Source organism: Aspergillus chevalieri, chromosome 6 (genome assembly GCF_016861735.1).
Source record: "Aspergillus chevalieri M1 DNA, chromosome 6, nearly complete sequence".
Classification (NCBI taxonomy): Eukaryota; Fungi; Ascomycota; class Eurotiomycetes; order Eurotiales; family Aspergillaceae; genus Aspergillus; species Aspergillus chevalieri.
Window position 1 is genome coordinate 1,737,817 of NC_057367.1, and position 19,113 is coordinate 1,756,929.

Sequence of the window (19,113 nt, forward strand, 5' to 3'; positions counted from 1 at the left end):
ACGGCGCGGGGAGATGGAACAAACGACCAGAGTTGGGAACTTTCGTCAAAATGGTAGGAGCAATAGAGAGTCTTTATTGTCCTTTCCCTGGGTAAAAATTCGACTTGATGATAGTGATTAAAGGTCAGAGTCCAACATTCACTCTTCGTTGGGTTTGTCGCGTCTCCATGCGGCGAAAGCTTGCGGAGCTTCGCAGGACGACACGTGACCCGCGATCGCCGAGGACAGCGGACTCCTTTCGGACTTCAACCGGCAGTTTTTGCGCTCTTCTGTTGTTCACGCCTTCTTCAGGTTGGGTTTTGTTGTTGTTTTATTTACGGCTGTCAGAGCTCTCATCGACGACGTACCATTGGTTTCCCGTGAATTCGGTCTCTTTCTCCTGCGATGAACTGAGTCTGCGATTGAAACACCCTGCACTCTACGACCTTCAGATTTCGCGGTTATACGGACTGGACATACCCAGCGGTAGGAAAATGAGCAGGTTATTTAGGAAGGTCCAAGGTCAGTCGCCCAAGAGCCTCAGGAGGCTATGCTGTCGAAACTGACTGTTTTGTGCCTTGTAGCGGCCCAAGATTCGCTTTCGGACGATGCCCTTATGCCTCTCAAGAGCTATAAATACTCCAGCGTGGACAAGTCGTTCATCTCGAGATATGTGTTGAGACACTATGTATGGCGTTCATAAACGCGCAATCCACACTACGTCTTCGATGCTAATAAATTGGTGTCCAGTGGAATGCATTCGTCGAAGTGCTGCCGCTTTGGTTGGCTCCTAACATGGTTACTCTTCTGGGGTTCTTCTTCATTATCGGAAACGTGCTCCTTATTGAAATCTATACGCCCGACCTTGTGGGACCGGTAAGGATAATCTTCCGACCCGGATATTTCTGGGACTATATGCTGAGCTTTCCGCGGTTTTAAGGGTCCTTCCTGGCTATATTACAGCTTTGCACTAGGCATGTGGATGTATTCCACTTTGGACAATGTCGATGGTAAACAAGCACGCCGGACAGGTACATCTAGCGGTTTGGGAGAGCTTTTCGAGTTAGTTTATACTCGCCACACTATTGTTGCACAACACGCTAACAGCATACAGCCACGGAATTGACTCGCTCAATTGCACCATGGCCAGTCTGTTGGAAACTGCGGCAATGGGCTTCGGCTCAACACAACTTGGTGCATGGACGGCCCTAGTTCCTTGCTTGGCGATGTACTTTTCGACGTGGGAAACCTATCACACACATACGCTGTATCTGGGCTACTTCAACGGACCTACTGAAGGTCTCCTTATCGCCATCGCGATCATGATTGCTTCTGGAATCTATGGCCCCCAAATTTGGTCCCGTCCCATCACCGACCTACTGCCTTATCCGCAAATCTTTGGAAACAACTCCGTGAAGGACCTTTGGATTCCAATCCTACTCGCCGGTTTCTTCCTGGGGCACCTTCCAGGCTGCATTTGTAATGTGATTGATGCTCGGAAGAAGCAGAATCTGCCTCTGAAGCCTCTTTTCAAGGAAATTCTCCCGATGGTCGTGTTTACTGTCTGCAACATTGCTTGGCTATTCTCGCCATACTCTTCGCTGTTGGCCGACGACCGGTTGGTTCTGTACTGCACAACAATCTCATTTGTCTTTGGGCGTATGACCACCAAGATTATCCTCGCCCACTTGCTGCGCCAGCCGTTCCCATTCTGGACGGTGCTCCTTACTCCGCTCGTTGGCGGTGCTGTTCTCGTTAACTTGCCACTGATTGGCCTTCCCGCGATCGGTGCGTGGATGGAGGTGTTTTACCTCCGTGCTTATCTCTTATTCGCCTTTGTCTTGTACATGTACTGGGCGTTCTTGGTCATCAACAGGATTACTACGTTTCTAGGAATCAACTGTTTAACGATCCGGAAGGATAAGTCTGCCGCCAGGGAGAGAGCGTACCACGAACTTGCAGAACTTAGATCGGAGGAACCCGGATTGAAGAATCATTGATTCTCGTCCTGCGTCAGCAAGTTCATAACCAGGACTCTTTCAGTTGTCAAGAAATGCTCGACAGAATCTGAGTCTTCATCCTAATTTTCATACCAAACCAATCCTGACATGTCCAACCGCTCAGCGCACACAAGCCTCGAACCTCCTATACCGGCAGGGTTCGGTTTTATACGATCTCTTTTTTGTCTATAGATTTTTGGTGTCTTGTAATTATGCTCTTGCTGCATCTGGATATATGGGTTCTCTTGTGGATAGATATGTGGATGGCTTTTATGAGGCAAGCCTGCAGATATACAGGACAGGTTCATGATGCTGAATATATTTATATAGACCTAATCATTAATGTCACGATACTGATATAATCAAATATACGCAATGTGAATGTTTCGTGGGATCAGAATCAAATATATAGGGGGTGCACCATCTTGAACGAATGCCCAAACCAGATGGCATGAAACGCTATATATACAGAGCAAGTCCAGCCGTCGATTTTATTTTCGAAAACCCCGCTTCTCTCTGTGGGGTAAGGCATTCCTATCGATGATTATCTCATGCAGCCACGAGACAGGCGTGTCCCAGCATAGATAACCAATCAGTCTGACACTCCACCCCAGTCTGTTTTATCACAATGCTTTCCGATTCAACCCCTCCCGGATAATATCTAGAACATTCCTAATGCGAGGGACTGCTTCATCAGATAATGGCGGTATGGGTGATAAGGGTTCATATAAACCGTGTGTTCCATTACCTAGTAACCCACTGGAGAGTACGAAATAATTATACTGGTCTGAGAAGATGGAAACTAAGAGTGTGACTCAAGATGTTTTTTCGATGGCAAACGATGAAGCAGAAAATAGGACATTTCGAAATGCGGATGAGCTACGGTTAGCACAGATGGGTAAGTGGACTGGAGTTTCCTTTCAGAATAGTCACTTAATAGTTCAAGTATAGGGCACAAGCAGGAGTTGAAGCGTCACTTTTCGGTATGGAGCTTGATTGGTCTCGCTGCCAATTGTACAATTTCTTGGACCGGTAGGTTGACGCGGTATACTATACGCAACAAACCTGACATTTTCCAGGGCTTGGACTCGGTCTAATCACTGCAATTGATGCTGGCGGTCCTGGGCCATGTAGGAAGCATCACTGTGCTGAAAGAAGTGAGTAGACTGACTGCTCTAGTGATTTACGGATTCATTCTTGTCTTCGTCCTTCAAGCCTTCCTTGCAACATCATTGGCAGAATTCGTATCTGCATATCCTGTCGAGGGTGGAATGTACCACTGGATCGCAGCTATCGCACCAAAACGCTACAATAGCATCTTGAGTTTCGCAACTGGTTGGAGCACGGTATTTGGGTGTGAGTTCCACTTCGGTTGACATCCCTTTATAGAGGGCTAATACTGTTAAGGGATATTCACAACTGCATCCACGAACCTGATATATGCGACAAACTTCATGTCTCTTATAGCATTGTACGAAACAGATCTCGTCATACAACCATGGATGACGTTCGTCGCGTATCAAGGACTGAATATCCTCACGTCAAGCATTGTCATGTTCGGAAATCGATTCATTCCGTTAATCAATAAGTTCTCTTGTGAGATGGAATCTCAATCTGTCATTCAAATCGATCCGGATACTAATCACTTGGCCATGATTCAGTGTGCTACCTACAGCTAGCATGGTTTGTTATCATGGTGACTGTTGCTGCGTCGGCTCCAACTCACAATGACACCGAGTTCGTCTTCAAGACTTGGATAAATAACACAGGATGGGAGAATAACGTGATCTGCTTCATCACGGGGCTCGTCAATCCGTTATACTCTCTAGGAGGCCTGGATGGAATTACGGTATGTTCTCTGTCTACTATCTTAGAACCTGTGCTAATTCTACTGTGGCTGTAGCATGTGACCGAGGAAATACCAAATGTAAGTGCCCAATACGACTACTTTATCTGGACATTAAGACAGACCGTCTTTCCAATAGCCCGGGCGAAACGCACCAATTGCACTTGGTAAGACAAGCACAATACTGTCATCACGCAAAAACACTAATGTTTGCAGCCTCGTCAATCTCCATAGCATTCATAACCGGTCTGTCCTACCTCCTCAGTCTTATGTTCTCCGTGCAAGACTATAAGAGCCTCGCAAACTCTCCAACAGGACTGCCTTTAGCCGAAATCTTTCGCCAGGCAACTCAAAGTCGTAGTGGAACGTTTGCATTGGTATTCCTGCTCTGGATTGCATTAGGACCGTGTATGATTGGGTCGCAGCTCAGTAAGCTGACCCCGAGTTATTCACGAATTGTGCTTTGCTTATGTCTTGATAGGTACAGGAAGGGTCTTCTGGGCCTTTGCTCGGGATAGAGGGCTTCCATTCTCCGAAATGTGAGAACTCGAACCTGAACCTTGTGCCTCGCTATGCTCGCTAACAAATTTAGCTGGGCCAAAGTAAACCCCAAATTCGGCTCCCCATTCAACTCCCAACTAGCAGTAACCACCATAATGGCCCTATTAGGCTGCATCTACCTCGGATCAAGCACAGCCTTCAACGCCATGATGAGTTCCGCAGTGTATTCTTCCCTTTCCCCTCTTCCTTTTCATAGAACTATAAGCTAACAAACCAGAACAATAAACAACATCGCCTACCTCATCCCAATCCTAACAAATGTCCTCCGTTGTCGGAAGACGATGCACCGCGGACCGTTTTCCCTTCCGTATATAGTCGGGATGGCGGTGAATATCGTTACCGTTGCGTGGTTGGTGTTTGCGATTGTTTTTTTTTCGTTTCCGTATTATATGCCTGTTACTGGTATGTTCATCCTACTATTTCCTTTCATGTGCGGGTGAGGTTGGTGCTGATGATGAATAGCGTCGAATATGAACTATACCTGCGCTTGCGTTGGAGGGTTTCTGGTGATTGAGGTTGTGTGGTGGATTGTGGCTGGAAAAGAGTATTCGAGGAGTATGCAAAAGGCGAGAGAGGAGCGGGACCAGGCTCCGTATGTAGCTGCAATGGCCAGAAAGGGCGAGGAGTAAACATGGTAGAGTGCCACATAAAGGATCAAATTGATGTCTGTATTTTCCACAATTTTGAACGTGAAATGCTCTTTCGGAGCATACTAAAGACCACAGATGATAAAACATTATCTATCAACGATAAAGCGAACGAATCCCCAAACACTTGCTCCAATCACTCCCATGCGATATTATAACAATGACAGACAATATAACGTAGCATCATGATACAGGACCTCTCAAATATATGTTCAATCTACCCCACTCGACCGAAGAGAAAGTCCTTGACGATTGGGGAACCAGAGAATTCCGGATTCAGAAGGACGCAGCTGTGGTCGCGTCAGAATATAAGATGCAAAGCAAGACTTGGCCCATGTACTCACTTGAGGAAATATTCTAGTCCAATGCGGCGAGACTCGAGGAATGCCGGTCGAAACCGAACTATTGTTGGTCAGCCGCTGTACAAGACATGACAGGTTAACGGACGTACATAGGACGCTCTTTGGTGGTAGAGCGGGTAGTGCATTCTTTGCATGTGGGAACGACTGTAATAGCTGCCGCCGTAAGGTATCGAATTCCGAGTATCTAAGTCCAAGCAATCAGCGCGAGTCCGGAGGAGGTTGTTGTATGCGACCTACCTCATGCGAATGACAATCGGGCCTCCCTATAAGCAGATCATAGTCAGCAAACGGAAAGCAATTCTCGGACAGTGAATTGCGCACATCTAGAGTCTGTATCCTACAGCTCCATACCACATAAGCCCCAACTCCGCTCTTCCCCTGCACAACCGCATGATCCTCGACAGAGACACTCTGCGCCCATAGCCCGCGACTCGTCTCCGAATCTGGATCCGCCGTATGGTCCTCCAATGTAATCCCTAGCGGCTGCTCGACCGACATTTGCGACGTCCGCGATGGATTCCGAGAATGAGTCCAATATGGCGGAACTACTCCAGACACGCTGCGGTCCCTGGTCGTCGGCGGAGGTGTCTTGTCTGGTTGTGGGAGAACGGTGCCATTACTGATGCTGACGCCACTATTCAATGAGGTCGCTAGGACGGAATCGGGCATTGTGGAGGTGTCATTGTTGGCGACAGTGTTGTCGCTGCTGGTGACGTGGTCGTGGTCGTGGTCGCCGTTCGTGATATCGGAGGGTGTAGGGGAGACGGAGCGGAGTGGTTGCGGCCGAAATTTCGGACCGGACTCCTCATGCGCTGGCTCCATCCATTAGACAGTTGCTGGTAAATGCGTTGGAAGCGGTTCCTGCAAGAAGTGCAGTTGGGTTAGCGTGGCGGATACGAGCGACTCGATAAGCGTTGATGGGTGTTCGATAGCTGAATGGTGTGGGTGGAGCGATGACGACGTGTATACCTGGCAGTGGAGCGTCCCACGAGGAACCGTGTCGATAGTTCCAGATGAGACGGCAAGGATAAGGACTGATACTTCTCGGCAATAAAAGTATCTAAGTCAATCAATTTCGATCGTTTTACATGGGCTTCCGGAAAATCGACTGACAGCTTATCTGGGGAATGTGGCTGTTCATGTGATGTGGCGGTGGTGGCTGGAGTAATACTTCCCCTTTGGGATAAGGTACCAAGCCTACGAGCACAACAATTGCTTCACCTCGCCGAGACATGCGCTCTCCAGAGCCCCATGCTCAACCTTGAGCAAGAGGCTAAGATTCATCAAGGAACACCGTTCCCGGAAGCCAGTAGGTCTTTTCCCCACAGGTATTTACTATAAGAGTCATTGAATTCAGAGTAATGAAACAGAGTGCATGATTGTTTATTGTAAGCGTGCTTTATCATTCAGAATATCTGCTTTACCCTGTCATTGAGCACTTGGAAGGTCTCATCGTCGGATATGATTGTTGAATCGCCCATGAAGGCGGGAAAGAAACCTGTCTGTAGGCGCTATGTTGGATGCAGTCAAGCAATCATGCTGCGAGGTCAATGTCCATTCAGCAACAGGGTTTAGCCTTCTGGAAATAGACCAAGTCCTAAGATTGAGCCACGAGAACAAGGTACCAACAGCCTTTCCCCATGGGTTGCTCATTCGTCTTATTATCAATAGATCGGAGCCGGTCGATATGCTGCCGAAAGCCCGAACGAATAACCTCAATTAGTGTTCTTTAGCGTCACATACCAGGGTCTCCTTGAATACATAGCACTGGTAAAAGGTAACCTAATGTATTACATTTAGGAATCTTTCTTCTGCCATGGTGTGAATTGCCAGGTAGTAGGTAATAATTTCTGAGGGACATAAGAATCATTCACTGTGCTGTAGCTCTGAGTGTCGGCGCCCATGTCAGCTGTATATCCTTCCCACAACCATTCTACCTTCTCCTCCGTCCATCCTCAAGGTCATCCATCCAACCTGACTCCATCGATATTTACTCTGACTTACAGTGGCTTACTTGCCCTAATCCTCTTCCCTCATCATGGTCCGTCTGTTTGTATGTACTGAACAATTGCTTTCCCACATGCAGCGAGGCGCAGCTTGAGGGCCGAATTAAATAACCTGGTCTAGGATTGGAGGACCTGCTACTTCTGCGATGAAATCGGTCACCTTATGCTTCGCTGTCCCCTCCGTGAAGGGCTTAAGACGGTGGTGTGTCCTTTGTCGCGATTCTCTCCAGACCTGTGCTAATGCTTTCTAACAGGGTCATATTGTGGTAAGTCAACCGCAATAGATGAGCCCTGCAATTATTCACCTCTCGCCGCTTTCGATGCGTAATCATCAGCGAGCCCGGTTGTATCGTCGAAGGAAGGGTCGTTTCGAGGCATCGGACAGATACTGGGGTGCTGCATACTATGAAATTGAGCGGGTGAAGTGTTGAAGTTGGTAAGTACTCTGGAATATTTCTTTGTCCGCGAGTAATGCTGATATATCTTCTCTCCTATAGGATGCGGAGTCCGATGTCGATATTAAGATTAGCGATCGCACCTCTCCGTACTTCCAGCAGACTGCCGAGTGAGTTTGTCTTGGTCTTTCTTCAGAGCATCCATCAATGGTTCTCAGAGGTACTGAAGTGGCTTCCATTGATGCGTCGTCTTTTGCGCTCATCAAAGCTTCACCCCAGTAAGCTATTCCCGGTAAATGGGTCAAATCCAGAGTTTGCAAATAGGGAGGCCGAGTTTCAGTCCTCAGTGAGCTTACATCACTACTAACATACTGCCTTTAAAACATTCGCTTATAAAAAGTCTAGGAATTCTCCAGTCGGGTACGCACATCCTATGCTCTCTTTTCTTGCCATATTGAAATAACTGACGCCGGCCTTAGTTGCCCGAGATACACGGACATAGCGTAGTAAGTATCTCTATATTATAGCCAAATATATACTTCTTCTCCTTTGGTGACGATAATTGACTCACAAGTTATAGCGCCCTATCTCCAACAGAGTACTCCATCACGCCGACGCCAAAGGGCCAGGATCCACAGGTACAGAGTATAACTCGGCGGATGTGATTGGAATATGATGAGATTTTCTCGACGATTTGACACGACCGAGCAAGTATATCTAGCTGCAATATTGATCTTTCTCAAATTCCCGGGCCCGCGCGTGGCGACTAGAACATGACTACGATTTCGATTCTTATTGACATATATACTTAATGAAAAGCAGTATTTAGATTGAGAATAGTACGTAAATTATATTATCAAGGAATCGACTCCGAACGGTACTATTCTTATATTGGAGATTGAGGTATTACGAAAGCAAGCAAAACAAAATTTGAGAACAAGTTATATACAATGGCAGACCAGAACCCGGATGCCAGATCGGAGACGAAAAGGATTGAAAGTAGCTTAGCCATTGACATTCGATACGTAAAATCCATTTTCTCACTGGTTTCCCCTGAAGTCGGCTTGCGTAACAGGGGTATCCCCGACTTGCAAATTAATATATGTTAGGGTTCTGTTTGCTACGGTGATGAATGCCCGCTGGCGGTGAGGAGGGCGGTGAGCTGAAATAAAGATTGATCGGGCTAAATCCTGATGATGACTGCTTGCTTGTCCGCTCTCCACTCCAACATCCTCCCATAGCATTGTGTTTTTGAGCCTGTCGCTTTTTCCAGAGACCATTTATCAGAATAAAATTAAACGGAGCTTGAGATACCATCCCCCTAGCACTGAAACCCGCCAAGGAACGACAAAACTGCCTCGTTGACGAGGGGTTCTGACGTGTTGATAACCATTCGACGGGATTTTGGTGACGACTAAGAAACAAACTAATTTTAGCCTGGCTTCTGTGATATATTTTAACCTACACTGGCGCTCTCATCTCATATCCACTTGGATCGACTGTCGGACGTGCCCGAGCATACGAGATGGATTCCACATTACCGGACGCTTTCGAGGCGTCACAATCGGGAGCTAGCCTGGGGCAGAAAGCCGCTGGCTTCGATAGTCAAGGTCGAATCTTATCCGATGTTATGCCTTACGTCAAGGTCGACGGTATGTTCAGTATTGGGTGTTGCGGGTTGGGGATAGAAAGGAAGACTGACGGCTTCTCTTTCAGATCCGCCCAAATTTGAACTTGAGTCGTACATTTCGAACTACACTGGTATGTGACATATACTTTTCTGAGGCGGTGGTGCTGCAAAGAGCTGACACCTCCCGATCTAAAAGGCAGGACTAGGTTCGATCGCCTGTATCTCATCGGCACATGTTCCACGCATCTTTCCACAGAAGCCCTCAAAGCCGCTGTCTCCGAGGCCAAGTCGGGCAAGGATATTTCGAGATATGAACGGGCAGTTACAGCACTCGCGCAGGTTGCGCCGGGTGAAAGCGAAGCGAAACGCGACATCGACTGGGTCGAGCATATGCATAAAGTCGTCAAGGTTGAAACGGACCGATTGGAACACGAGCTTAAAGGGTATAAGAATAATTTGATCAAGGAGAGCATTAGGGTATGGGTGGTTGCTCCCTGCGTCTGAATCTGTTGGTGCTAACCTTGGTACAGATGGGCAATGAGGATTTGGGCCAGCACTATCATCAAATCGGTGATCAAGTATCTGCCTCAAAAGCATACACTCGGATGAGAGACTACTGCACGACGCCTACTCACATTGCTTCAATGTTGCTCAAAATAACTAACGTGGCGATCGAACGAGGGGATTGGCTGAGCGTGCAGTCGAACGTGCAGCGACTGCGCAACCTGCAATCAAAGCCGGAGGAACAGACGAAGAACAAGCCCAAGATGTCCGCTGCACTCGGGCTGTCTCAACTACACTTGGATGCGTATTTGGATGCGGCAAACAGTTTCCTGTCTACCGAATCGACTCTAGGGGACTCATATAACGAGGTCATTTCCCCCAACGATGTGGCTGTGTATGGCGGACTGTGCGCACTTGCTTCCATGGACCGAAATGAACTCCAGCGCAAAGTGCTTGATAACACCTCGTTCCGTAATTTTCTGGAATTAGAACCCCACATTCGCCGTGCCATATCGTTCTTTTGCAACTCCAAATTCAGGCCATGTCTTGAGATTCTCGAAGCCTACCGGGCCGACTATCTCCTGGACATTCACCTGCAGCGACATATCAACTTATTGATCTCGCGCATCCGAACAAAGTCCATACAACAATATGTCGTCCCGTTCAACCGTGTGACTCTCGACTCTATGGCCAAGATCTTCGCCCCCGCAGCCGTCGCGGGCGAGCCGTTACCTACAGAAGCTAACTCCTCTTTTGTCAAGGAGCTGATCCGGCTTATTGAGGACGGCACGCTGGACGGGCGCATTGACCTGGAGAAGATGGTCCTTGTCTCCAACCAGACCGACCTGCGCACGGAAGTGCAAGCGGCAGCATTGGAAAGCTTGGAAAGCTACACGCGGGAAGCTCATTTGCGACTGCTCCGGACAAACATTATTCGTGCTGGACTGGAAGTCCGGCCGCCCGCTGACCAGAATGCAGGGGCTGGGGGTAAGGGTAAATACGCGCGGATGTAATTCGGACCCAACAGAGTAGACTAGATAGATGATGACAGATATGAAAACCATGGCTTATGAGATGATGAAGAAAGAAAGAAAATAAATTATTTGTTCCTGAAAAAGTGGGCATTTTCTTAAAATAAAGATTGACCGACGATCATCGCCGCGTGTAATTTTGACTGGTGCTTAGCCGCCAGTTCTGCTCAAAAAGCCACACTCTGCCGGTACAATTCTACGATCTGTTTTTTACTTTATCTGCGGTTATTCGCTGTCTTCGTATGCTTTTGACGTATGCGTCATTCGCCGACTGCTAAGCCCATCTCTGCGTTGTCTTGTACTTGTATGCTTATAATCCCCGAGTAAACACCGCAACTCGCCCAACCCGACCGCAGTGACATATCCCATCCTTCATTCCTCACTTCATCTGACTCAGATGATCAAAGAGATAAAAAGGAATAAAGAAAGAGAAAAAGGCGAGGCCAGTTACTAGTCGATGATCTTCCAGACAGCATGATCGACCAGTACTGAAAGAACGACGACCAGGAAAAGAAAACCACAGGCCATGGTGGGATATCCGGACGCTGCTGCATGCCATTTCTGCAAGTGACTTGAATTGCTTTCTTACACAAATACTAGTGTGACATACATCGGTCAGCATGGACATTTCAACGGTGGGCGTTGCTTTTGGCGTTAAGTCTTGGTGTATCAACCTAGCAGGGATTCTGGTAAGTATACCGTTCCGCCACCAAGGTCCATGAGTTGTTGCTAAACTATTCCGTACTACAGGGCCTAATCTGGATTTCCTACACAATTATCTACAACCTCTACTGGACGCGTCTGAAGCGCTTTCCAGGACCACTGCTATGGAAAGTCTCGCGCATTCCAGCGCAGCTGTCGATGCTGCGTGGCTTTTCGCATTTAGACGTCACCGCGCTACACGAGCGCTACGGTCCAGCAGTGCGGATTGGGCCGAATGAATTGGCATTTAACACACCCCAGGCCTTCCGCGACATCTATAACAATCGTTCTGGGAAGTGTTTTCCCAAAGCCCGGAGTTACTATCCCTTACCGGTTAACGGGGTGGAACCTGTTTCTGTCGCGGTGGAGGATGATGTTCATGCGAGGCAGCGGCGGCTGCTATCGTATGGATTCTCAGATCGGGCGCTGAGAGAGCAGGAAGGTCTCATTATGGGGTTTGTGAATACGCTTATCGAGCGGTTGACTGGTGAGGTTGAGAAGGGGAGTGGAGAAGCGAAGGTCGATATTAAGGAGTGGATGAATTTCGCTACGTTTGATATCACTGGTGAGCTTACGTTTGGGGAATCGTTTAACTGTCTTCAGGATAGCGAATTGCATCCGTGGATCGGGGTCATTTTCAAGTCCATCAAGCAGGGCTCCTATCTCATTGTTGCTGGGCAGTTTCCCTGGGCGCAGAAGTTGTTGGTGAAGATGATCCCGCAGAGGTTGATGCAGAAAGCTTTCGATCATTTCAATCTGAGTGCCATGAAAGCCGATCGTCGCCTGGCGAATAAGACTAGCAGGCCGGATTTTATGTCTGCGATTTTAAAAGGCGGGTTGAGTGAGGAGCCGGGTGTTTATCGCGGTTCTGAGAAGATTATGAGTCGGGATGAGGTGCATTCGAATGCTTTGATGTGCGTTACTCGATACACTCTCGTTAATTCGTGTTTGATTGCTTACTTCAAAAACAGGTTGATCTTGGCCGGTAGTGAAACATCGGCTACACTCCTTTCCGGATGTGTCTATTACATCTGTCGACACCCAACCGCCTTGAAAAAGCTCACAAAGGAGGTCCGCTCCTTTCTCACCGGTGATCAAGATATCACGATGAGCAAAACCTCAAAACTCCCATATTTGGCCGCGGTAATTGAAGAGACACTACGATTATATCCACCCGTTGCAGCTGGGTTACGCCGCATCGTTCCAAAAGGGGGCGCCACAATCGATGAATACTTTGTTCCCGAAAATGTATGCTGTCGCCCCATTTCTGTCTGGCTGTATGAAGCTGACCAACCAGACCATCGTTGCATGCCATCAATACGCTTCTTTCCATTCCTCATCCAACTTTGCCTGTCCCGACGACTTCATCCCTGAACGATGGCTAGGAATAGATCCTCGCTTCGACGATGACAAGAGGACTGCTCTTCAGCCATTTAGCCTTGGGCCTAGAAATTGTCCGGGCAAGAAGTTTGTCACACATGTCCTCGCAATGATCCGCAATATGCTAATAGGTGTCGCAGTCTTGCATACAGCGAAGTCCGTCTTATTCTCTGTAAATTGCTGTACAACTTCAACGTCGAGCTGCGGTCTGAATGTACCGACTGGATTGACCAGGAGTCATATTTTCTTTGGGATAAACCGGCGCTTTGGGTTACTTTGAAGGAGAGGATCTCGAGCACCTAAACATTTCGCGGGAATTAGGCTTGGCTACCGATTCAGTCAAGCCCTTCATGAGACATGAATGCTGAGTTGGTCTCCTGCGGTCTTTTCCATTATTGTTGATGGTTCGAAGCATGTGAATAGAATGGAATAAACTCTCAATAGACCTATAAGTTTGGATTTAGAGCACCTTTTCTTTAGCCATTCGCTATTGTCCTATTCAAGGAAAACGATAGATTGTAGCCATTGGTGTTCTTTATAATTGATTATATCACTTCACTAGCAGTATTGTCTTGTCTCCTGTGGAACTCCCGTGGTAGTTGGAGTAAAATGCGAAACGTATTCATAAAAAAGATCGAAGCAATTGAAAAACGTCATTCTTGTTTCATTTGTGCCTATGTTAGAGGACAACTGTTTCTTCTATAGTCCATTTCTTGGTGGTCGCCTAGGGTATGCTTGCCTCATGGTTGGTGTGTATACACTTTTTATCACCCCAAAAGCGACTGCAACCGACATTTACACTTACTGATATTGCAATATACCCTTGATGTGCCTCTGATTCCGATTAAACTCACTGATATCAAAGAACTCGACGTTGAATCCGCAGCACTCATCGCCAGCACCCTTTCGCAGGCTGGGGTACCTGCGGCGCTTTGGGGCCTAAATGCGGCAAACCTGTATGGTGGAAATCTTGTTCCTTCAGTATCTCGTCTTTTCCTGTTTTTCGTTCCGTGACTATGAATAAATGCTGATGCATCTCTACTTGCAGGACATCGAACTTGTGTGTGAAAAGGACCGAAAGCGTGCCTTCACGATCCTTACATCACATGGAAATGGTCTTCTCTTGCAACCGCCGATAGTGTGGCCAATGGAACATACAGTGGATTTCGTGAATTATATGTAGAAGGGAAGGATCTTATATCCTCTATTGGCGCTGGAAGCGGTGCAAGACCAGCAAACTCGGTAAAGCAGAGGATGATTAATATGCGTGTACAGAAGCCATATTCAGAATCAGAGTCGGGTGGTTGAGGCGGAACTTTGTAGATGGGAGCTCCGTGGCGGAATTTACGGCGATCGTGATATCGGCCGGACGAGAAGTATTCCTGTCGTAAGTCAGTGAAGCTTATAGGGGCCTGCAGCGACTATCCATCATTGTCTGGTAGAGATGGAATAAAACCCCTCCGAACTATCAAGTTGCCTGATACCAAGTTTTCCGCACCTAGTCGAGTCGGAGATGCACGTCATTCTACATGAGCCTTCCTATCATACGATTACATGGGGACCGCATATGGCTCAGCTGACAGCACTTAGTCGGTCTCGTTATTATCCTAGGGGCTAGAAGGTTTACCGGGCAATCATTGATTCTCACTTTGTGCTGTAGGCGAACTGGATTTGGCGGTCTCGAAAAATGGGTGGAGATTTTGTTGAGTTTAAGCATTTGCAAGAGAGTTTCAAGAGACATGATACCGGTGCAAATTCATGCTTGTCAACCATTGCAAAATTTGCTTCTTCCGCTGCTGATGGCTTCTTGAGGCAAGCTGGGAAGACTCTGGTTATTGCTCTTGGCTACGTCCTTCCGCTCTTCTTCTTTGGGTGGATTCGCGAAGCCTTTTTGAAAAGACCAGGGGGAATGAATGGTCCAGGAAGACATGGACCTACTTGTGACTTATCTGTAGTCATTATAGCGTCAACCATGGAAACTTGATGCTGATTTGCTTTTGCTCAGGACTTTGACTCGCCTGTGGGGTATTATCTGAATAATTTCAGATGCTTTCTCCTATAGGAAAAGTTAATCTCATAATGAAGATACTTATTTGACATTGTAGAAGGCAACCAAGTTTGCCTTATCGATTATCTGTATAGCTCATAGTCGAAAACCACATAAAAGCCCAGAATGATCACTCCATGGTATCTGAAGACTTCCTTCGTGTCTCTCCCTCCCTCCTTCTTTTCCAAGGCCAACCTGCTCACCATCCACGCCGCTTAAAGCGCCTGTAGCAAATGTACTTGGTCGAATGACCTGGACATGAAAAGGCTTTATTCCAATCAGCGCAACCTTGTCCATTCGCTCTGGGGGGAAAGGTATGTCAGTATCAAGCCCCCAAGTAATTCCATCTTCATTTGGACACAGCTCGGTCCATGCATCAATGAGACTATTCGCACTGGCCAGCGTCTGGTCCTCTGGTAGAACAGGATTGAAATCACCGGCCACCAAGATATGGCCCGCAGCACGTAGATAAGAGGCCATTATAGGGAGCTGTTGAGGATGCAGAGAGGGAGACACAGGAAGAGAGTCCAGGTGCACGTTGATCAACCGAATATGGGAGACATCCTGCGTCATATCAAGTGAAAGCAAGAGAATATCGCAGCAAAGAGCATCACGCCCAAAGCGGCTAGGATATTTCACCCGCCAAATGGACCAATAGTAGCCATATGCTTAGCAGCAGATCTTGGGTTGCAGAACCGTGCTCTTGACACGAGTGCCATGCTCACAAAGGCTTGCTATCCCAATTTGTATCGTCCGCTTCGTTTGAATACCACTGTTTCCGAATTCATAGTGTATATAGTATAGTCCGTAGTGCAGGTCAGGATACTTCTTGTAGGAAAACGATGTCCGGTGGTGTGGTCAGGTTCTGTATGTGTGAGAGGGCAGAGATTCGGGTCTCAGGCGCGGGGGAACTGGCGTCGATATTCCACGTAATCAGCCCAAATTCCGAGCCGCCTGCTAGATTACTGTAGTCCCTGGGGTTTCGATCCGTGGTAGGGGAAGCGGTGGGGTTGAGTGGAATCCATTTGTCTGATGCTTGGTCAAAGCCATGCTAGCACTGCGGAATTGGTGTTGCATCAGTCTCGCCTGTTGGCAGAGGGATGTTGTACCACCATCCAAGCGCTATATTTTGAAATTGTGAAAAAATCCCCATGCCTGCGACTCTTTCCTTCGCTAGATGAAGAGATGTTGTTGAGATACAATAAGGTTGCCGGTTAGATCGGGCCAAGTGGAGCTGCCATATGCCAGGTTAATCCCACCGCCCCACATTACCGCCTCGGGTAATCCCTTCTGCTTACCACGGAGTGCTGATTTGTCTGACCAGTTGTTATGATGTTTTCTTCACGACAAAGAATTCGAGATATTAATACTTCTGGCGTCGAGTCAGCAGCAATACTAGCTACCAGTCTTTCACAAAATGGAGTACCAGCAGCCCTATGGGGACTTCATGCATCAGCTCTATACGACGGGGAGCTCGTTCCTTTGGTTCGTCTACTCAGTTCATACCTGGCAGTTGCTAATAAGCTGTAGGATATTGAATTAATCGTGAATGACGCGGATCAAGAGCGCGCCTTTACCATCCTCACATCAAATGGCTTCCTTCCCTCAATCCCCGATGAGAGCCCAAGACCACCTGATATGGATTTTACTAGCTGGCGCGGACAATATTCTTCACCCACTCAGTACCGCGACCGTCGCAAATTCCACCATGGCGCGCCTATATATGAACTCCCACTGCGACAAACAGATGCAAATTCCGAGCCCAATTTTGTACGCCCGTGGATCATAATCTATTCGGCTGAATTTGCAGGCCTTGCGCCAATTCCAAGCTGGACCGATCCAACACAAGATACACGATTCGCACCACTGTCTGCACTCCCAAAAGCCATCGCCATATGTCGCGTCCCAACAGACCTAAGAAACTGCTTGGTGCCGACCTTCGAGAGTCTGGTAGAGTCGGAAATGCATGTTCTTTTGCAAAATACCGAGCTCAAGACGGCTTCATGGGCTCATCATATGGACCAATTATCAGCACTTGCTCACTCAGGGTGTTGTTATGGGGGTATGGATGGTCTGTCTGAGATTGTTTCTCCACGGTTCAAACCATTGACAGACTGGATTTGGCATAGTCAAAGGGGTAGGCAAGATTACAGTGCTTTGAAGAAGTTGCAGAGTGACTATAAGAATCCAGGAGGGCGGTATAGAGCTTCATTTGCAGCTGGTGTCATGGACTGTGTTGTGTCCATAAAGTCGAAATTCAGCCGGTGAATAAAATGCATTTGCTCGCCAACGGTCTGGTATTGCTTAATTTAAGAATGCGCCCAGTAATTGATGATGCATTTCCGAATGGCAAGTCATTAAATTCTATGCAAGTAGGCTAGAGTACTCAACCTCCTACATCTTGGTAAACTTACCTGGTAAGGAAATGGAAACCAAAATACCTCGAGAGGCAACTGACGATGTCTTAACGTCATGATGTTAACACCAAAATGATACCCTATAACTACCCCAGTCGCCATATCTATTTCTATAGAATTTCAAATTTCAAATGTAAGTTCTGTATAATATAGTGTATATTTCCACAAAAGAAACATGGCCCTCATCGTCCAAGCATTTACATTCCTCCACCAATACATTTACACCCGCCTCCACCCGACACCGAGCAAATCCCCCGAAGCGCTGAAAGTGGGAGTAATCTCCTCAGCGCAAATTAACGCTGCTGCACGTGAGTTTCTCATCGCCTCATTAACTACTAATACAACCCACATATTGATTGTCACTCAAGTAATCCACCCTGCCGAATCGCACCCCTCCGTAATCCTCTACGCAATCGCCTCGCGTGACATCTCCACAGCTCAAAAAGCCAAAGAGCAATACAAATTCACCAAAGCCTACGGCTCCTACGAAGATCTGCTCGACGATCCCGAGATTGACTTTGTATATATTTCCACGCCCAACGGATTGCATTATGAGTGGGCGGCCAAGTCGTTGAAGGCGGGGAAACATGTGCTTTGCGAGAAGCCGTTTACGTCTAATGCGGCAGAGGCGAAAGAGTTAATGGAGTTGGCGAAGGATAGGGGGTTGGTTCTTGAGGAGGCTGTACGTTGTTTCATTTAGTATGCGGTTGGGATGGAGCGCTGACTTGACTAGTTCCATTGGCAATTCCATCCTGCAGCGCATGCGTGGCGCCAGTTGTTGGATTCGAAGAAGTACGGGAACATTCTCCGGACTAATGCGGTTATGACTGCTAGTCCTGCTGTTCCGGGTAGTGATATCCGGTGGAAGTTCGACCTGGGGGGTATACATCCCCTCATTCCCATCTCATAATTGTGAACAAAGCTAATAAGTACAGGCGGGTCATTGATGGACATGACATACGCTCTCTCCTTTACTCGCTATGCGCTTCACGCGTCAACACCCAAGCAAATCGTCTCCGTCAGCGTGCGTCCCTCAAGAGGCGATCCTCGCGTCGACGAAGCAATGTACGCACATCTCGACTTCGAAGCGCCAAACGGCGGCGACGTCCACAGTCGAATTTATACAGACATGGCGCGCCACAAGTTCGGCTATGTAATCCCTCGCTTCTGGGAACTACCCTCCATTGAAGTCGAGACTGAGAAAGCAATCATCCTCTTCTACAACGCGATGATGCCGCACTTATACCACTACATCTCTATCGTGGAAAAGACGACTGGCGAGACAAAGACCCTCAAGCAGTACTCCGGTGGACCGCTTTGGGGAAAGGTGACTACGAGTACTGGGGAGAAAGGTGGTAATCATTACTGGAGTACGTATCGGTGGCAGTTGGAGGCATTTGTGGATGCAGTTAAGGGGAAGACGCCGACTTTTTGGGTCGCGAATCAAGATAGCGTTTGGCAGATGGAGAGTATTGATTCTATGTATCGGGCGGCTGGGTTGCCGGTTAGGCCGGGTAAAGAAGTGAGTAAGAAGGGTAAATAGATTCAGAGGTAATTTAAGTAGTCCAAATATTTCATCAGTCATAATGGCAAGTGTATTTGTTAT

The 19,113-nt window shown here is 47.6% G+C and overlaps 7 protein-coding genes across 7 annotated transcripts; 5 read left to right on the forward strand and 2 right to left on the reverse strand.

The window, feature by feature from the left end:
- Positions 1–473: 473 nt before the first annotated feature.
- On the forward strand, positions 474–1,979 carry ACHE_60620S (sn-1,2-diacylglycerol cholinephosphotransferase; the record flags this gene model as incomplete). The annotated part of the gene is made up of 5 exons (XM_043281814.1): positions 474–501; positions 564–667; positions 730–855; positions 920–1,041; positions 1,094–1,979. The coding sequence occupies 5 exons, from the start codon at positions 474–476 to the stop codon at positions 1,977–1,979; spliced, it is 1,266 nt and encodes a 421-aa protein (XP_043139256.1).
- A 795-nt stretch (positions 1,980–2,774) lies between these two features.
- ACHE_60621S (putative choline transporter Hnm1) lies at positions 2,775–5,015 on the forward strand (the record flags this gene model as incomplete). Its single annotated transcript, XM_043281815.1, has 13 exons — positions 2,775–2,877; positions 2,931–3,011; positions 3,059–3,109; positions 3,159–3,335; positions 3,387–3,575; positions 3,641–3,828; positions 3,883–3,906; positions 3,965–3,992; positions 4,042–4,254; positions 4,307–4,364; positions 4,418–4,549; positions 4,604–4,788; positions 4,849–5,015. 13 exons carry the CDS (start codon positions 2,775–2,777, stop codon positions 5,013–5,015), a joined length of 1,596 nt encoding a protein of 531 aa, XP_043139257.1.
- A 235-nt stretch (positions 5,016–5,250) lies between these two features.
- YPT35 (uncharacterized protein) lies at positions 5,251–6,217 on the reverse strand (the record flags this gene model as incomplete). The annotated part of the gene is made up of 5 exons (XM_043281816.1): positions 5,251–5,323; positions 5,378–5,435; positions 5,485–5,579; positions 5,633–5,658; positions 5,717–6,217. 5 exons carry the CDS (start codon positions 6,215–6,217, stop codon positions 5,251–5,253), a joined length of 753 nt encoding a protein of 250 aa, XP_043139258.1.
- Positions 6,218–9,321: 3,104 nt separating this feature from the next.
- On the forward strand, positions 9,322–10,943 carry ACHE_60623S (COP9 signalosome complex subunit 1; the record flags this gene model as incomplete). The annotated part of the gene is made up of 4 exons (XM_043281817.1): positions 9,322–9,448; positions 9,513–9,557; positions 9,623–9,903; positions 9,957–10,943. 4 exons carry the CDS (start codon positions 9,322–9,324, stop codon positions 10,941–10,943), a joined length of 1,440 nt encoding a protein of 479 aa, XP_043139259.1.
- Positions 10,944–11,581: 638 nt separating this feature from the next.
- Positions 11,582–13,346, forward strand: ACHE_60624S (cytochrome P450; the record flags this gene model as incomplete). Its single annotated transcript, XM_043281818.1, has 5 exons — positions 11,582–11,650; positions 11,712–12,577; positions 12,635–12,911; positions 12,961–13,130; positions 13,184–13,346. 5 exons carry the CDS (start codon positions 11,582–11,584, stop codon positions 13,344–13,346), a joined length of 1,545 nt encoding a protein of 514 aa, XP_043139260.1.
- Positions 13,347–15,186: 1,840 nt separating this feature from the next.
- ACHE_60625A (uncharacterized protein) lies at positions 15,187–15,663 on the reverse strand (the record flags this gene model as incomplete). Its single annotated transcript, XM_043281820.1, has 1 exon — positions 15,187–15,663. The coding sequence occupies one exon, from the start codon at positions 15,661–15,663 to the stop codon at positions 15,187–15,189; it is 477 nt and encodes a 158-aa protein (XP_043139261.1).
- Positions 15,664–17,682: 2,019 nt separating this feature from the next.
- On the forward strand, positions 17,683–19,050 carry ACHE_60626S (Gfo/Idh/MocA family protein; the record flags this gene model as incomplete). Its single annotated transcript, XM_043281821.1, has 4 exons — positions 17,683–17,815; positions 17,876–18,189; positions 18,241–18,388; positions 18,443–19,050. 4 exons carry the CDS (start codon positions 17,683–17,685, stop codon positions 19,048–19,050), a joined length of 1,203 nt encoding a protein of 400 aa, XP_043139262.1.
- Between the last annotated feature and the right edge of the window lie 63 nt (positions 19,051–19,113).